The 12,825-nt window shown below is 36.1% G+C and overlaps 1 protein-coding gene and 1 pseudogene across 1 annotated transcript; both read left to right on the forward strand.

The window, feature by feature from the left end:
* Positions 1-466: 466 nt before the first annotated feature.
* Positions 467-3,206, forward strand: LOC127159494 (uncharacterized). Its single transcript, XM_051102308.1, has 6 exons — positions 467-696; positions 774-908; positions 1,404-1,537; positions 1,878-2,014; positions 2,112-2,205; positions 2,975-3,206. The coding sequence occupies exons 1-6, from the start codon at positions 615-617 to the stop codon at positions 3,173-3,175; spliced, it is 783 nt and encodes a 260-aa protein (XP_050958265.1). The 5' UTR covers positions 467-614; the 3' UTR covers positions 3,176-3,206.
* Positions 3,207-7,900: 4,694 nt separating this feature from the next.
* On the forward strand, positions 7,901-12,252 carry LOC127159499 (SLAM family member 5-like; annotated as a pseudogene).
* The last annotated feature ends 573 nt before the right edge of the window (positions 12,253-12,825 follow it).

The raw sequence follows: 12,825 nt of genomic DNA on the forward strand, positions 1-12,825 counted from the left end.
CTGCCTGCTCTTAGACTGTCACAATATACATAACTTTTTCAGTTCATGTTGTTATATTGGAACCTATAACAAATATGCATAAGATCAGCATATTTTAAACAGATTCTTAAATTTGTAATCCTACACTATTTTCTCTCAAGAGAGTTGCTGAAATATATCTGGTGAGTAAATTAATAAAGTAATTTAATGTACATAAGCATGTTTAATTGGCTACCTTTTTGTGCGTCCTCAGACATTAGTTCACCCAAAAATAAAATAAAATCAACACGACTACTTTAATCTGTATTTTAGCACCTAAACTAGCAAGGGAAAGCCCCATCTCTGCTCGTGCAGTACTTCCAGACCCCATTTTCGACACTTAAGAGTGGAAGATACTTCTCTGATAAGTAAAGCTAATTAATTGTTGCATTTTATGGACTTTGTGTATTGAATACACATTGGCATGCATTGCTAGTTATTTGATATATAACAACAAATTTTAATTTGAATGGGTTATTTGTTGCCTTTGTATAGTTATCTAACAAATATATCTAAATACTTTCTTGTTGTTTTTTTGCAGCAGATATTCATCTTTAGAGTATGATTTACAGGTTTGATTTGTAAAGAGGGGAAAAATGATTATCAAGGTTCAATACCTGAGCCAAAAGAAGTATGTCAAGATAGGGGAGGCATGCTTTGAGATGTTCATTGCTGAAGGTAGGTTATCCCTTAAGGTTATGCATGTGTTAACTACATTTTGCTAAATGTTTTTCAATTTCTTTTTCCTCCTATAGCCGGAGAAAAGTTCTCTATACAACAAGACAAGACCCTGACAGTGACAGACGATGGAGGAATAGAAATTGATGCTGATGTGTTTCCAGAGTTGATGAACAAGGATGTGTGCTTGGTCATTCATAGTGATTCTAAAGGTTTGTCTTCTGCAAGAATAAAATAAGATTGACCAAAGTTGTAGGCTTCTTAAAGGAAATTCATAGTACAGAAATAGTTCAAATATTAAATATTGCATGTCTCTATTACAGTGTTTCAGCCTGAAAGTCTGTTAGTTTAATTGACACAACAAATGATGCTAAGTTTTAGTCCTAAGGACTAGGGCTGTGTGATCAATTGTAAATAATGGTCATGATTTCAGATTCCCTTAAGCAAAATTGTCTTCAATATTGACCTTGTTTTTTTTTGTTTTATTGACCAATATTGACTGTTTTTTTGGGGGTTTTTTTAACTGGTTCTTACCATGAATATAACCATAGATGCTGGAATGGCGTTAAACATTTCATGCTAGAGATTGCCAAAGGTTAATATTTTTAGTCACCCATTCATATAGCTAATCTGTACAGAAAGAATGCAGTGTGGTGCTTGTTTATTGTCAGTATTTATGAAGATCTTTCCTTTTTCTCTTTTAATAGAATTATCTGCCAAAACTTCATCAAGCCACATGGACACATTGGCCATGTTGAGTAGAGAGGATAGTGAGGGTGATGCCTTGTCTAAAAGAGCGTGCATGGAGAATGAGGGGTTACAGGGTGCTCCAGCCAGAGATGTGAGGAAGGAGAGATTTATTTATGTAGAAAGAGTTAACTGCTAAATTAAAAATTACATCTATTGATGATCATTCCCGTTCTACTGTTTGATGTATGGAGGACAATATAAGGACCTAATTAAAGGGGTAGTTCACCCAAAACATCAGCCATTTACTCACCGTCCAATTATTCCCAACCAGTTTTTCATTTTGTGGGTGAATCTCTCCATTTAAACCACGGGTGCTCAACAGGGTTGAGCAACCTTGATTGAAACACTCGGGGCTCAATAGGAGTTAGTTCTCTTTAGAGAGAATGTGTACAGTTGAGACATGTACAGCTCTGAACTATGTTTCTTTTTAGCTTATTAAAGGGATTTTACTTGAGAAACCTGGGGGTGTAGCAATCCTGAAGGAGTATGAGGAAACTGGGAGCATATGTGATAGTTCCAGACGACAAATGGTGAACATGTTAGCGGCACACATGACAGAAACTGAAGGGTATATTAGTCCTTAATGTTACATTGCATTTTTACTTTCTATAATTTTTTTAATGTGTAATACCATTGTATTGTTTCTGTCCTACATTTTAAATTAGGAGGATTCCACAACGACTGACCAAGGAAAAGTATGCCCACGGTATCATCAGCTTGTTCCCAGCCCTGAAAGATCCACTGTCTAAGAAAGGCTATGTAAGTTGTCTGATACTTTCTGGGGTATCTAAATAATGGTTATTACATTATAGCACATACAAGCTTCTGATTGTCATCAGTTGTTTAGTGTGTATCCTAAAATGCTTTATTAGTTATGCATTGAAAGGGCAGTTACTTGTTAAAAGCCCATTCACACCAAGAATCCTGACTGTAAATTAAAATATTTATAATCATTCCAATTCTAAGAGAAGAGTCCACACCACAACTATAACAAAAGTGCCATAGGTAAACAATGTTATATTCAAAATGATTTGGGTTATTTTATCACAAATTACTTAGTTTCAACTACTGGTGCAAAAGTCTGAATCATTTTAACACTCCTAGTTCATCAGCAACAGCCCATAAGATCTCTTACGATTTGCTTACTGACCTCATTCTTAAACGTTACAAGATGTGTTGTGGACGCATGCTGGTCAGACAAGATTAAAACTTTGCTGAAAGGTGAAAAAATGTAAAAACAAACAAACAAACAAACACACACAAAAAAAAAAACCAATGTTTTTTTAACAGTCACAAACAATACAGCAGAAATGCAAGCTGTTGCCCTTCATATACTGGTTTTCCATTTCTCATTTCGTGTTTGTACACTAAAAAAATAATTGGTGGCTTACTAAAAACAGAATACATAATATGATGCCTTCATAAAATATCTCAATTTAATTTAAGTGATGTGGGGAAAAAACTAAAATGCCTTGAATCAAACAGTTAATAGTGAATAGATTTCAATTTTGCATTTTGCTCTACTTAGGAGCATTTCTATGATGCACAGAGTGGATCAGGCTTCCTGGCTTGGAGGCTGAAGACTATACAAAGAAAGACAAAGCTTCACCCTCTCTCATCTAGTTCTTCTAGTTCAGCAGTGGTGACAGGAGGTGGTCCGACACTCATCAGGAGTATAAACAACAAACATCAACTTGAGGACGAGCAGTGCAAACAGGCTATTTCATAAATGAGCCATACCAATGATCAGGACATTATATTCCAGAAGATGCGAGAGACATTTGAGTATCGACAGAGACTGATCCACATCACTGAAACTACAGTTTTGTCAGTGTTCCCAAGACTGTTGGACACAAAAGGATTAGTAAGTTTAAAATTACTGTGCATACTACTGTAGATAAAGTGTCAGTAAGGAAGCATGCAAATAATCCACGCAATTTTAACTGGAATATATAGTCTTCTAAAGTAACATCAATTAGGCTTGATAAATTCAAATGTCAATTAATGTTAAAACATTTTGGCATGTTAAGACAGTACTGCATACCACATTAACATTTATGTTCCCAACAATGTTTTGCGTTTGAGCCGATCTTCTCACTTCAGAAGACTTGGAATAAGCTATTTGAGTTGTATGAATTAATATCATGCTACCTTCATATCTGTTTTGGAGTTTTTAAAGTTTTGTTATCTGTTGATTTTCATTGTATTTGCATTTTTCGAAGCTGAGAGAGTGAGTATTAAAGATATTTTTTGTGTTTCAAAGAATGACATGAGGGTGGTAAGTTTCTATTTTGGGTGAACTCTCACTTAAATAATGTTCTGCTCCATTTTGTGTGTGTGTTTTTTTTTTTTTTTTCTTCTTCTTCTTCTCCTTCTCCTTCTTCCCCATGTATCTTAATGTTTTAGATTCTTCAAGGCTTCAGCCTTCTCTTTGGACCTGAAACATCTGCTAGACTTCTGGAAAGGTGGCCATCATACAAACCAAAATTGATAAAGGAGGCATCAATGCTTGCATCGACACCGTATCTGGAACAGCTTTTACAATCAGCCAGAGAGGAGCAAAGGGAATCCTGTGAAGACATCTTGAAAAGTACATTTATTTTACACAAATTTGCATAATTTATTTTCATGATTTTTTTTTTTTTTTTTTTTTTTTTTTTTTTGTTTTTGTGTTGTCGTCGATTGATTAAATTTGTGTGACACACATAGTTCAGGGCTCGAAATTAACTTTTTTCCTTGGTAGCACTGGTGCTCCCAACTTCAAAAAGTTAGGAGCACCAAAAAAAATTTAGGAGCACCAAATGAATATTAATCTAATTAACACATTAAATTACCAGCCCTAGTTTATGGACATTTATTAGCATATTGATGCTTTTTGGCCCACTTAAGTAGGATTTAACGGGGCAGTTCACTCAAAAATGAAAATTACCCCATGACTTACTCACCCTCAAGCCATCCTAGGTGTATTTTTTTCTCTCAGACGAATACAATCGAAATTATATTAAACAAAATTCCTGGCTTTTCCAAGCTTTATAAAGGCAGTGAATGGGTGTTGAGATTTTGAAGTCCAATAAAGTACATCCATCTATCATAAAAAAAGTACTCCACACAGCTCAGTGGGGTTAATAAAAGCCTTCTGAAGTGAATCAATATGTTTGTGTAAATATCCATATTTAACATTATAAACCGTAATCTCTGGCTTCCGCTAACCGTCGTACATGCATTCATAAGAGTGGCGTTCGAGCGGATGACGTTAAGCTTGAAGGACTTGATTAGTTGGATCAGGTGTTTAAGGAGCACCACAACTGCCAATTGAGCAGAACAGCCAGCACTCGGCCCGGCATTTCTTTTTAGTAATGCACCGATCTTGATTGTTCATGGCCGATTCTGATTGTCGATGTTTTTACAAGCAAATGGGCTGATTCTGAAAGCCTTTGTTTAATATTTATTTTAAGCAAAGGACAAGAATGAATGAAAATATGAATGAGTACATGAACAAGATGTTTATTTTCTCTATTACATGTAGAGCAATTTAAACTAGAAGCAAACACTGCATTTTTAAACAATCTACAGTATAAATAACAAAAAAAATACACGACACAGTTCTTTCTTAGTCGTATTAAGCGCAAACAATAAATGCAGCCATAATCAAAGTAGGCTACTCTCTCAATATTCAAAGTGCAAACAGAGACCGAATTTTTCAAGCATGATACAGAGCTATAGACAACTACACAACCTGTTACAGCCTACAGCTATAAGTTATGTTATGTAGTCTGATTTGCGCACATTGGGGAGTCGCTCTCTAGACGTGGCGTAATAAAATTGCTTTTGAATGCGCGCGCGCGTTTTACTTTCGGTTTCGTTTTAACGATGGCGCGAAACTCTCGGCGGTGCTGAGCGTCTATTCTACAATACAAGACATTAATTAAAGTGTCCCCGGTGCAAATTAGGCCCCTGCGTGAGCGGAATTGTGAAGCTGAGTTATCATTTGATGTGAATGTGCCGCGTTGTACAGTATATTGAGACGGAGGCGCCAGAATTGCGTCTGACAGAATGTGCGCTGTATAGTACATTTCTTCAAAAGCAGATTGTGGAGACATTTAAATTGTCCACAATCAAAAATCGTCATATCACACACCCCTAATTTCGATGTATTTTGTACAAATCTGGAACAGAGGTTGGTTAAGAGAGAAAAAAACGGCCGGTTCCGAGTTTGAGCGGAGCACAGTGTCAGTGACAGGGAGTGATTGACGACTAATATCTAAAATCTGCATTAAAGTTAAGAATGCACAGATCAAGTTTAATTAGTTATATCAGCTCACAGCAGTCTGGGCAGTAGTTAGGCTAGCGAAAGTTTTGTAAAGAAATAAAAACAAGTCGCACCACAACAATTTCTCGCACTCGCACAAATGCTCCCAAATATATTTTGAGTTCGCGCAGATTAAATTTTGGGAGCATATGCGACCAAAACGGTCGCAATTTCGAGCCCTGTAGTTTTTAGTAGTTGAATCAATTCTTTTTTGCAGGTTGGGACAGTGATATGTCTACCATTCTTCTGCTGTTGCACATCCTGTCACCTCAACCAGCTGGGAGAAAGAAGACTGCTAAAAACAGTGCACGACAAGCTGTGGATCACCTTCTAGATTTTCATAAGGTGTGTTATGATTTCATCAATTTGTACATACTCTAAACTCCATAAATTACTCAGTGTGTTCTATTGAATATAAAAGAAAAACTGCCAAGAAAGCCCACAACAACCTTCTGAAAAATTAATTTGCCAAGTCTATGAAACCTCTTATAAAACTAGATATTTTAGAAAAAAATGGCACAAATAAATTAATGACTATTTGTAATTAGCCTTCATACAAACAAGAAATCTGAAATCACTGTCAAAGAAATATATCTAAAATATATCTAAATTCACCTTTAAAATAATATTAACATATTATTTATCTTCATCACTATAACATGCAGTAAGTTTTAGAATAGTAAGATTTTAATTGTTTTTCTTTGTTTTAAAGACGTTTCTTCTGCTCACCAAGCCTGCATTTATTTGATGCAAAGTACAGCAAAAACTACCTTTTTAAAAATATGTTTACTATTTCAAATAATTGCTTTCTATTTGAATACATATTAAAATGTAATTTAGTCCTGTGATTTCATAGCTCAATTTTTGGCATCATTACTCAGTCACATGATCCTTTAGAAATCATTCTGATTTGCAGCTCAACATATTTTATTATTATTATTATTTTGCTGAAAACAGCTAAGTAGATTTTCAGAAGAACAGCATTTTTTTTGAAATATAAATATTTTGTAAAATGTCCTTATGACTTTTGATCAATTTAAAGAATCTAAATATGTTTTATAACCTCCCCACTGATGTGACACATCTAGCATTATCATGGTTAATGATGAATCGATTGATTGATCTTTAATTTTAATGTTGATCGATCATGAGAATAATTGCAATTATTTTTCCATATATTTCTTTTAGTCATGCCAGAGTCTTGAAGAGCACTTGGATGCAGATGAACGTCGGCGGCCTTATCTTCTTGCATCAGGAACCAGCAGACGAGCGATCAGCAACTACTACATCGTCATGGATAAAAAGCTAATCTTGTGCCAGGGAACCACATCACTTGCAGCGTTTGATGAGCTTTTCAAGGTCCACTTCGTTTTCCGTTTGAATTACGATGAAGCACTTCGCAGCATGTATACCTTCATCCAGACTGCTGTCTTTGGTATTGATGTGGGAACCACCAAAGAAACACCAAAAGTCAAGGATTTGCGAGCCAAGTTGCTGAATGATGTATAGGTGTTACATTTGTCAGACATTTCATCTTTCAAGTGGATCCCTGATTCGACATCTCAAACTTTCACATGGTTTATATCCTGGCAAAAAGTTTCATTTGTTGTGTGCACAGGATGGCTGCTCTTTGGAGTTTAAAAGTTACTGTGGTTTCAGACGACATCTTAAAGTTTTTCACAGTGACACTAGTGACACTGAACTTCCGAGTTGCTCTGATGAAACATCAGATCCAACCGTCATCACATCTCTAGGTACGCCGGCTCTGCCTATGAGTGGACCAAGCAGTTCATCATCTTTTGGAGTGCTGGCCACACATGAAAATGTTAGTAACACTGACTGTTCCATGTCAAAAATGTGTGCTTCTGTTATTGCCAAGTTGCAAGGAAGTGGTGCTTCAAACAATGTTATTTTGTCTGTTGTAGAAAGTATGGAAGAATGTTTAAATGAGGTTCATGCATCTTTCAAAAATCAGATCTTGAGTGTAGTGCCAGAGTGTAACCCAAGTAGAGTGCCAGTAGAAAATGTGCTAACAAATTTAAAGAATCCTTTCTCTGATCTAAACACCAGTAGCAAATGGAAGAAATATTTTTGCGAACAATGGAGAGTTGTTTAATCCTCTGGAGGTGCATTTAGGAGTAAGATATGATTCCCGGAAAAATAGAAGGTCTGGATTTTACGAACAAGTTCCCGTCAGTGACACGTTCACGTACGTACCATTGTTTGAAACTCTGGAGTTTATTTTCAAGAATGTGGCCATTTGTGGTCATATTCAGACTTCGACAGCAAGTGCTATATATTCTGATTTCTGTGATGGTACTTACTTCAAGACTAATCCATTGTTCTCAGTAGTTGAACATGCACTGCAGCTTCAGGTTTATTACGACGACTTCGAAACTGCCAATCCATTAGGATCCAAGCAGGGAGTGCATAAGCTTGGATGTTTGTATTTCACACTTAGAAATCTTCCACCTGTTTCACTCTGAAGATGCTAGAAGATATGGTTTGGATAAAATACTAAGTCCTTTCATAGAAGACGTAAAGAAGCTGGAAACATGTGGGATAAAGGTTTCATTTTCTGATGAACCACTTTATGGAACTATATGTCAGATCACAGGTGACAACCTAGGTTTGAACGGTATTCTTGGCTATGTTGAGTCTTTCAACGCCCATTACTTTTGCAGGTTGTGTGAAACCGATAAAGCCACAGCTCAAACAGTATTTAATGAGCATGACCCCAGGGTTGTTTTGCGGACTAAGCAGCTAAATGAGCAGCATTACAAAAATCTTGAGGAGTCTGGAGACAGTTCATGTTACGGAATCAATTGTAACAGCATTCTCAATGAGTTAAAATATTTCCATGTTGCTGATAATGTGGCTGTAGATGTAATGCACGACATCTTAGAGGGTGTAGCACAGTATGAGCCAAAACTACTGTTTGATTACTTAGCAAAGAATTTTATTTCCAGTGAAAACATCCTCCTGAGAATTTATTCATTCAGCTATGGCTACTTAGACCGCAAGAACAGACCAACTAAAATTAATTTGCAGGGCAGTGGACTTGGACTTAATGCCAGCCAAACTATGTGTCTCCTGAAAAACATTCCACTGATACTGGGAAATGTTGTTCCAGAAAATGACAACTATTGGAATCTACTCTTACTTCTGCTTGATATTGTAAATATCATTTCCTCTCCTTGTATTACTGAGGGCATGATCGTTTATTTAAGATGCCTGGTAACTGAACATCAATTATTTAAAGAACTGTATCCTACGCATAATTTGCTCCCAAAACACCATCTGATGATCCACTATCCCAGTGTGATTAAAAAAATCGGTCCTTTGCTTCACATTTGGACAATGAGGTATGAAGGAAAACATCAGTTTTTTTAAGTCCAGCATTAAGAATTTCAAGAACTTGACTAAGTCTTTAGCACTGAAGCATCGGTTAGCTATAGCTTATCACTGGGAGTCACTTAACATCAGAGGTATTGAGTCAGGGCCAGTGAAAACTCAAATGTTGGGTGAATTAGATCATGATGAATTGTTTTGTGCACATTTTCAGCTTGACAGCACTGATACAGTACTTCATACTGCATGGGTAAAATGCAGTGGAATTGAATATCGGTGTGGATCTGTTGTTTGTATTGATGCGGTAGATGAAATGCCATTGTTTTGTAAAGTAGTTGCAATTATCCTAAGAAAGGAAGAAACACATTTTCTTTTGATGCAAATGGAGGCAGTTTTTATTGAGCATCTGCATGCATTTCGGGTTAAAGAATTTGATAACTTATGCATTGTGAAGCAACATGAACTGCAGCACCCTAAACCCTTTGACCTTCAGATGTCATATGACTCTGATTCATTCTTGTATGTTGTTATTGATTGTTGCATTGTGTAGAGCACTGAAGCTGTATGTGCTGTGTTCTTAAATAAACTGTTGAAATGTGGCTTTGTTTTTTTTTTTGTTGTTTTTTTTTTTTTTTTAAATTCGGAACATTTAACAGCTTATCAGTCTGGAGTTTAAAACACTTATCGTAGCGTTGTTACAAAACTCTAATAGTGTTACATTTTAACACCCTATTAGTGTTGGTAATAGCAACACTTTTGAAAGTGTTACATTAACACTCATGTGCTGGTATCCATATATACACTGACAAAGTGTTCAATTTAACTCTACTGTTGTTAAATATCCAATTTCATATTTGCAGTGTATAAACTAGTACTGAACAAAAGTTTAGTTGATCTTGAGCTTAATTTAATTGTGTAAAGTACACAAGTACATAGAAATAAATAAATACATAAATAGCTGTGAAAAAAACAATAAATAAAAAAAGAATCCAAGACATGCATTCGGTTCTCTATTGTCTTAATAATTGTACTAAGTAACACTATTTTGATTTGTCAATATTAATTTATTTACTAAACGCAAAATACCATAATACACTAATTACATATTGAATCACACTTAAGCATAGGAAGAATTGATGACTTTTTTTAGTTTTGTAGTTTGTAGTAAAAAAAAATTGATGTATTTGTAGTAAAACTTGTAGTTGTACTTAACATTTGCTTATGTATATATATATATATATATATATCACAAAAGTGAGTACAGCCCTCACATTTCAGCAATCATTTTAGTATCTTCTTAAGGAAGAACATAGAAATGAAACTTGGATATACTTTAGAGTAGTCAATGTGCAGCTTGTATAGCAGTGTATATTTACTGTCCCCTAAAAATAACATACAGCTACATAACATAATATGAAATAATAACATACAGCTATTATTGTCAAAACAGCTGTTAGACACATGGTGCTTCTCCACCTTCCGCTTGAGGATGACCCATAGGTGCTCAATACGGTTCAGCCCAGATCACCTTCACCTGCACCTGCACCATCCATACTAATGCAGCTTCTCTAAAAGCAGATGTTTTAAATGCTGAACTAAAGTTAACAAATAAAATACAAGCATAGGCTTTAGTTGTCACACCCCTGGACTATTTGTATTGGTTTTTCCCTCTTGTGCCCGTACGGTTTTCCTGTTCCTGCCCTCATTATGTCATTATTAGCTAACCTTGTATCACCTCTTATAGCCTAGTCCATCTTTGTGGAGAGCAACAATTCTAATTCTCAGATCTTCAGAGAGTTCTTTGTCATGATGTGCCTTGTTGAACATCCAGTGGTCAGTATGACAGAATTGTACTCAAAGCACCACATTTTAACTGCAAACTTTGGTCTTTGGCTTGAGATGGAAAGAGGATTAATGGAAGTACGCTGTCCTGGGATCCATAGTTGCATTTTATAACTTTGGATGCATTTTATAGATTAAATAGATATATATATATATACATATATGAAATTATTTGTATTTAATTAAGAAGGTGGAGCAACACTGCCACTTATGACTGAGGGAAGTGTTGACAGATGAAGTGACGTCCGTGTCAGTGATGGAGGGAGAATCTGTCACTCTACACACTGGTGTTACTGAAGTACAGAAATATCGTCTGATGCAGTGGATGTTTGGAAACTCTCGAATAGCTGAAATTAACAATCTTTTCCAAAGCAGCTTCTCATATATGACACTGATAATGATAAAACACTCAAAAACAGACTGAAGCTGGATCATCAGACTGGATCTCTGACCATCACAAACACCAGAACCACAGACTCTGGACTCTATAAACTAATACTTACCAGCGAAAAGACCAAATACAAGAGTTTCAGTGTCACAGTCTCTGGTGAGTAGAGAATTAGTATACTTAGCCCTCTCGTATACTAACTGCTAATGTGATTTATTCTGTCAGTTTTTTCAGCACATCTGCCTGTTCCTGTCATCAGCAGTGACTCTTCACACTGTTCTTCATCCTCATCATCCTCATGTTCACTGTTGTGTTCATTGGTGAATGTGAGTGATGTGAATGTCTCCTGGTTCAAAGGAAACAGTTTATTGTCCAGCATCAGTGTGTCTGATCTCAGCATCAGTCTCTCTCTACCTCTGGAGGTGGAATATCAGGATAACAACACCTACACCTGTGTGATCAACAACCCCATCAGAAACCAGACCACACATCTCAACATCACTCAACTCTGTCACATGTGTGCAGGTACAGCAGTGGGGACTGAAAAACAGGGCGACCTTCTCAATGGATGCCCGAGTTCATAATAACCCATGAGACCGACACTTATAACAGAACCACAATTCTGAGTCAGTGTTCTTCTTTCTTTTCAGACCACATCCACTTCTGTGATTCGATTGAAGCTGTGATCCGATTGGCTCTCGCTGCTCTGGTGGGCGTGGCTGCTGTTGCTGTGCTGGTTTATGACATCAGATCCAGAAAAGCAAAACAGGACACAAAAGATCAGACATCACCATCAGACTACGTGAATATACTTGAGCAGAATTGTGAAATAAAAATGTGAATGCCAGGCACATTAAAAAGTGGTATGAATACCTTCACACCTTTTCTGTTCCTTGCACAGCAATTGACAAGCAGATCATCTTCAGCTACGTATTGCTTGTATCTTTACATACTGTGTTTTTGATATATCTATAAAAATAAATAAACATCTAGTTATTTTTATACAGTCACATAAATTGTGTGTGTGTGAAAATATTATAAAATAAAACATGTAAAGTATACCTTGGGTGCATAAACAATTCAAGGTTCTGTTAGACCCTTAAAATAACTTTCACCAAGGTAATTCTTACTGTTTTTTTTTTTTTTTTTGCTTTTTTTGTTTTTGTGCTTTTTAATAAAGATTTGTCCCTTTTCCTCTTTTGCCTACTTTGTGATGCTGTAAACATATAATTTTATAATATAATAATATAATTTAAAAGTATTACACACTAAATGATTTAAAGTCTTAAGTCAGACTCACTGAAGGCCTTCAGTGTTTTCAGAGTGAAGAATGAATGTGATTCCACTGAATGTGACCAGTCTTGGGCAGCTCATAATATGTTCCCTCCAAACTTAATGCCAATCATTTGCCCAATTTGGATAAAGAGTATGCCCGATTTGTGACTGCCACTCGGGGGCAAAAGTAAGAGAACAGAGGTTTAACCCTAAC

Source organism: Labeo rohita, unplaced genomic scaffold (assembly GCF_022985175.1).
Source record: "Labeo rohita strain BAU-BD-2019 unplaced genomic scaffold, IGBB_LRoh.1.0 scaffold_221, whole genome shotgun sequence".
In the NCBI taxonomy this organism is placed as follows: Eukaryota; Metazoa; Chordata; class Actinopteri; order Cypriniformes; family Cyprinidae; genus Labeo; species Labeo rohita.

Bases quoted from the DNA above. Each gene is read 5' to 3' on its own strand.
- LOC127159494 (XM_051102308.1), top strand. From the start codon at position 615: ATGATTATCAAGGTTCAATACCTGAGCCAAAAGAAGTATGTCAAGATA. The intron at 697-773 runs GTAGGTTATCCC...TTCCTCCTATAG, and splicing joins TGAGATGTTCATTGCTGAAG to CCGGAGAAAAGTTCTCTATA. The intron at 2,206-2,974 runs GTAAGTTGTCTG...TGCTCTACTTAG, and splicing joins CACTGTCTAAGAAAGGCTAT to GAGCATTTCTATGATGCACA.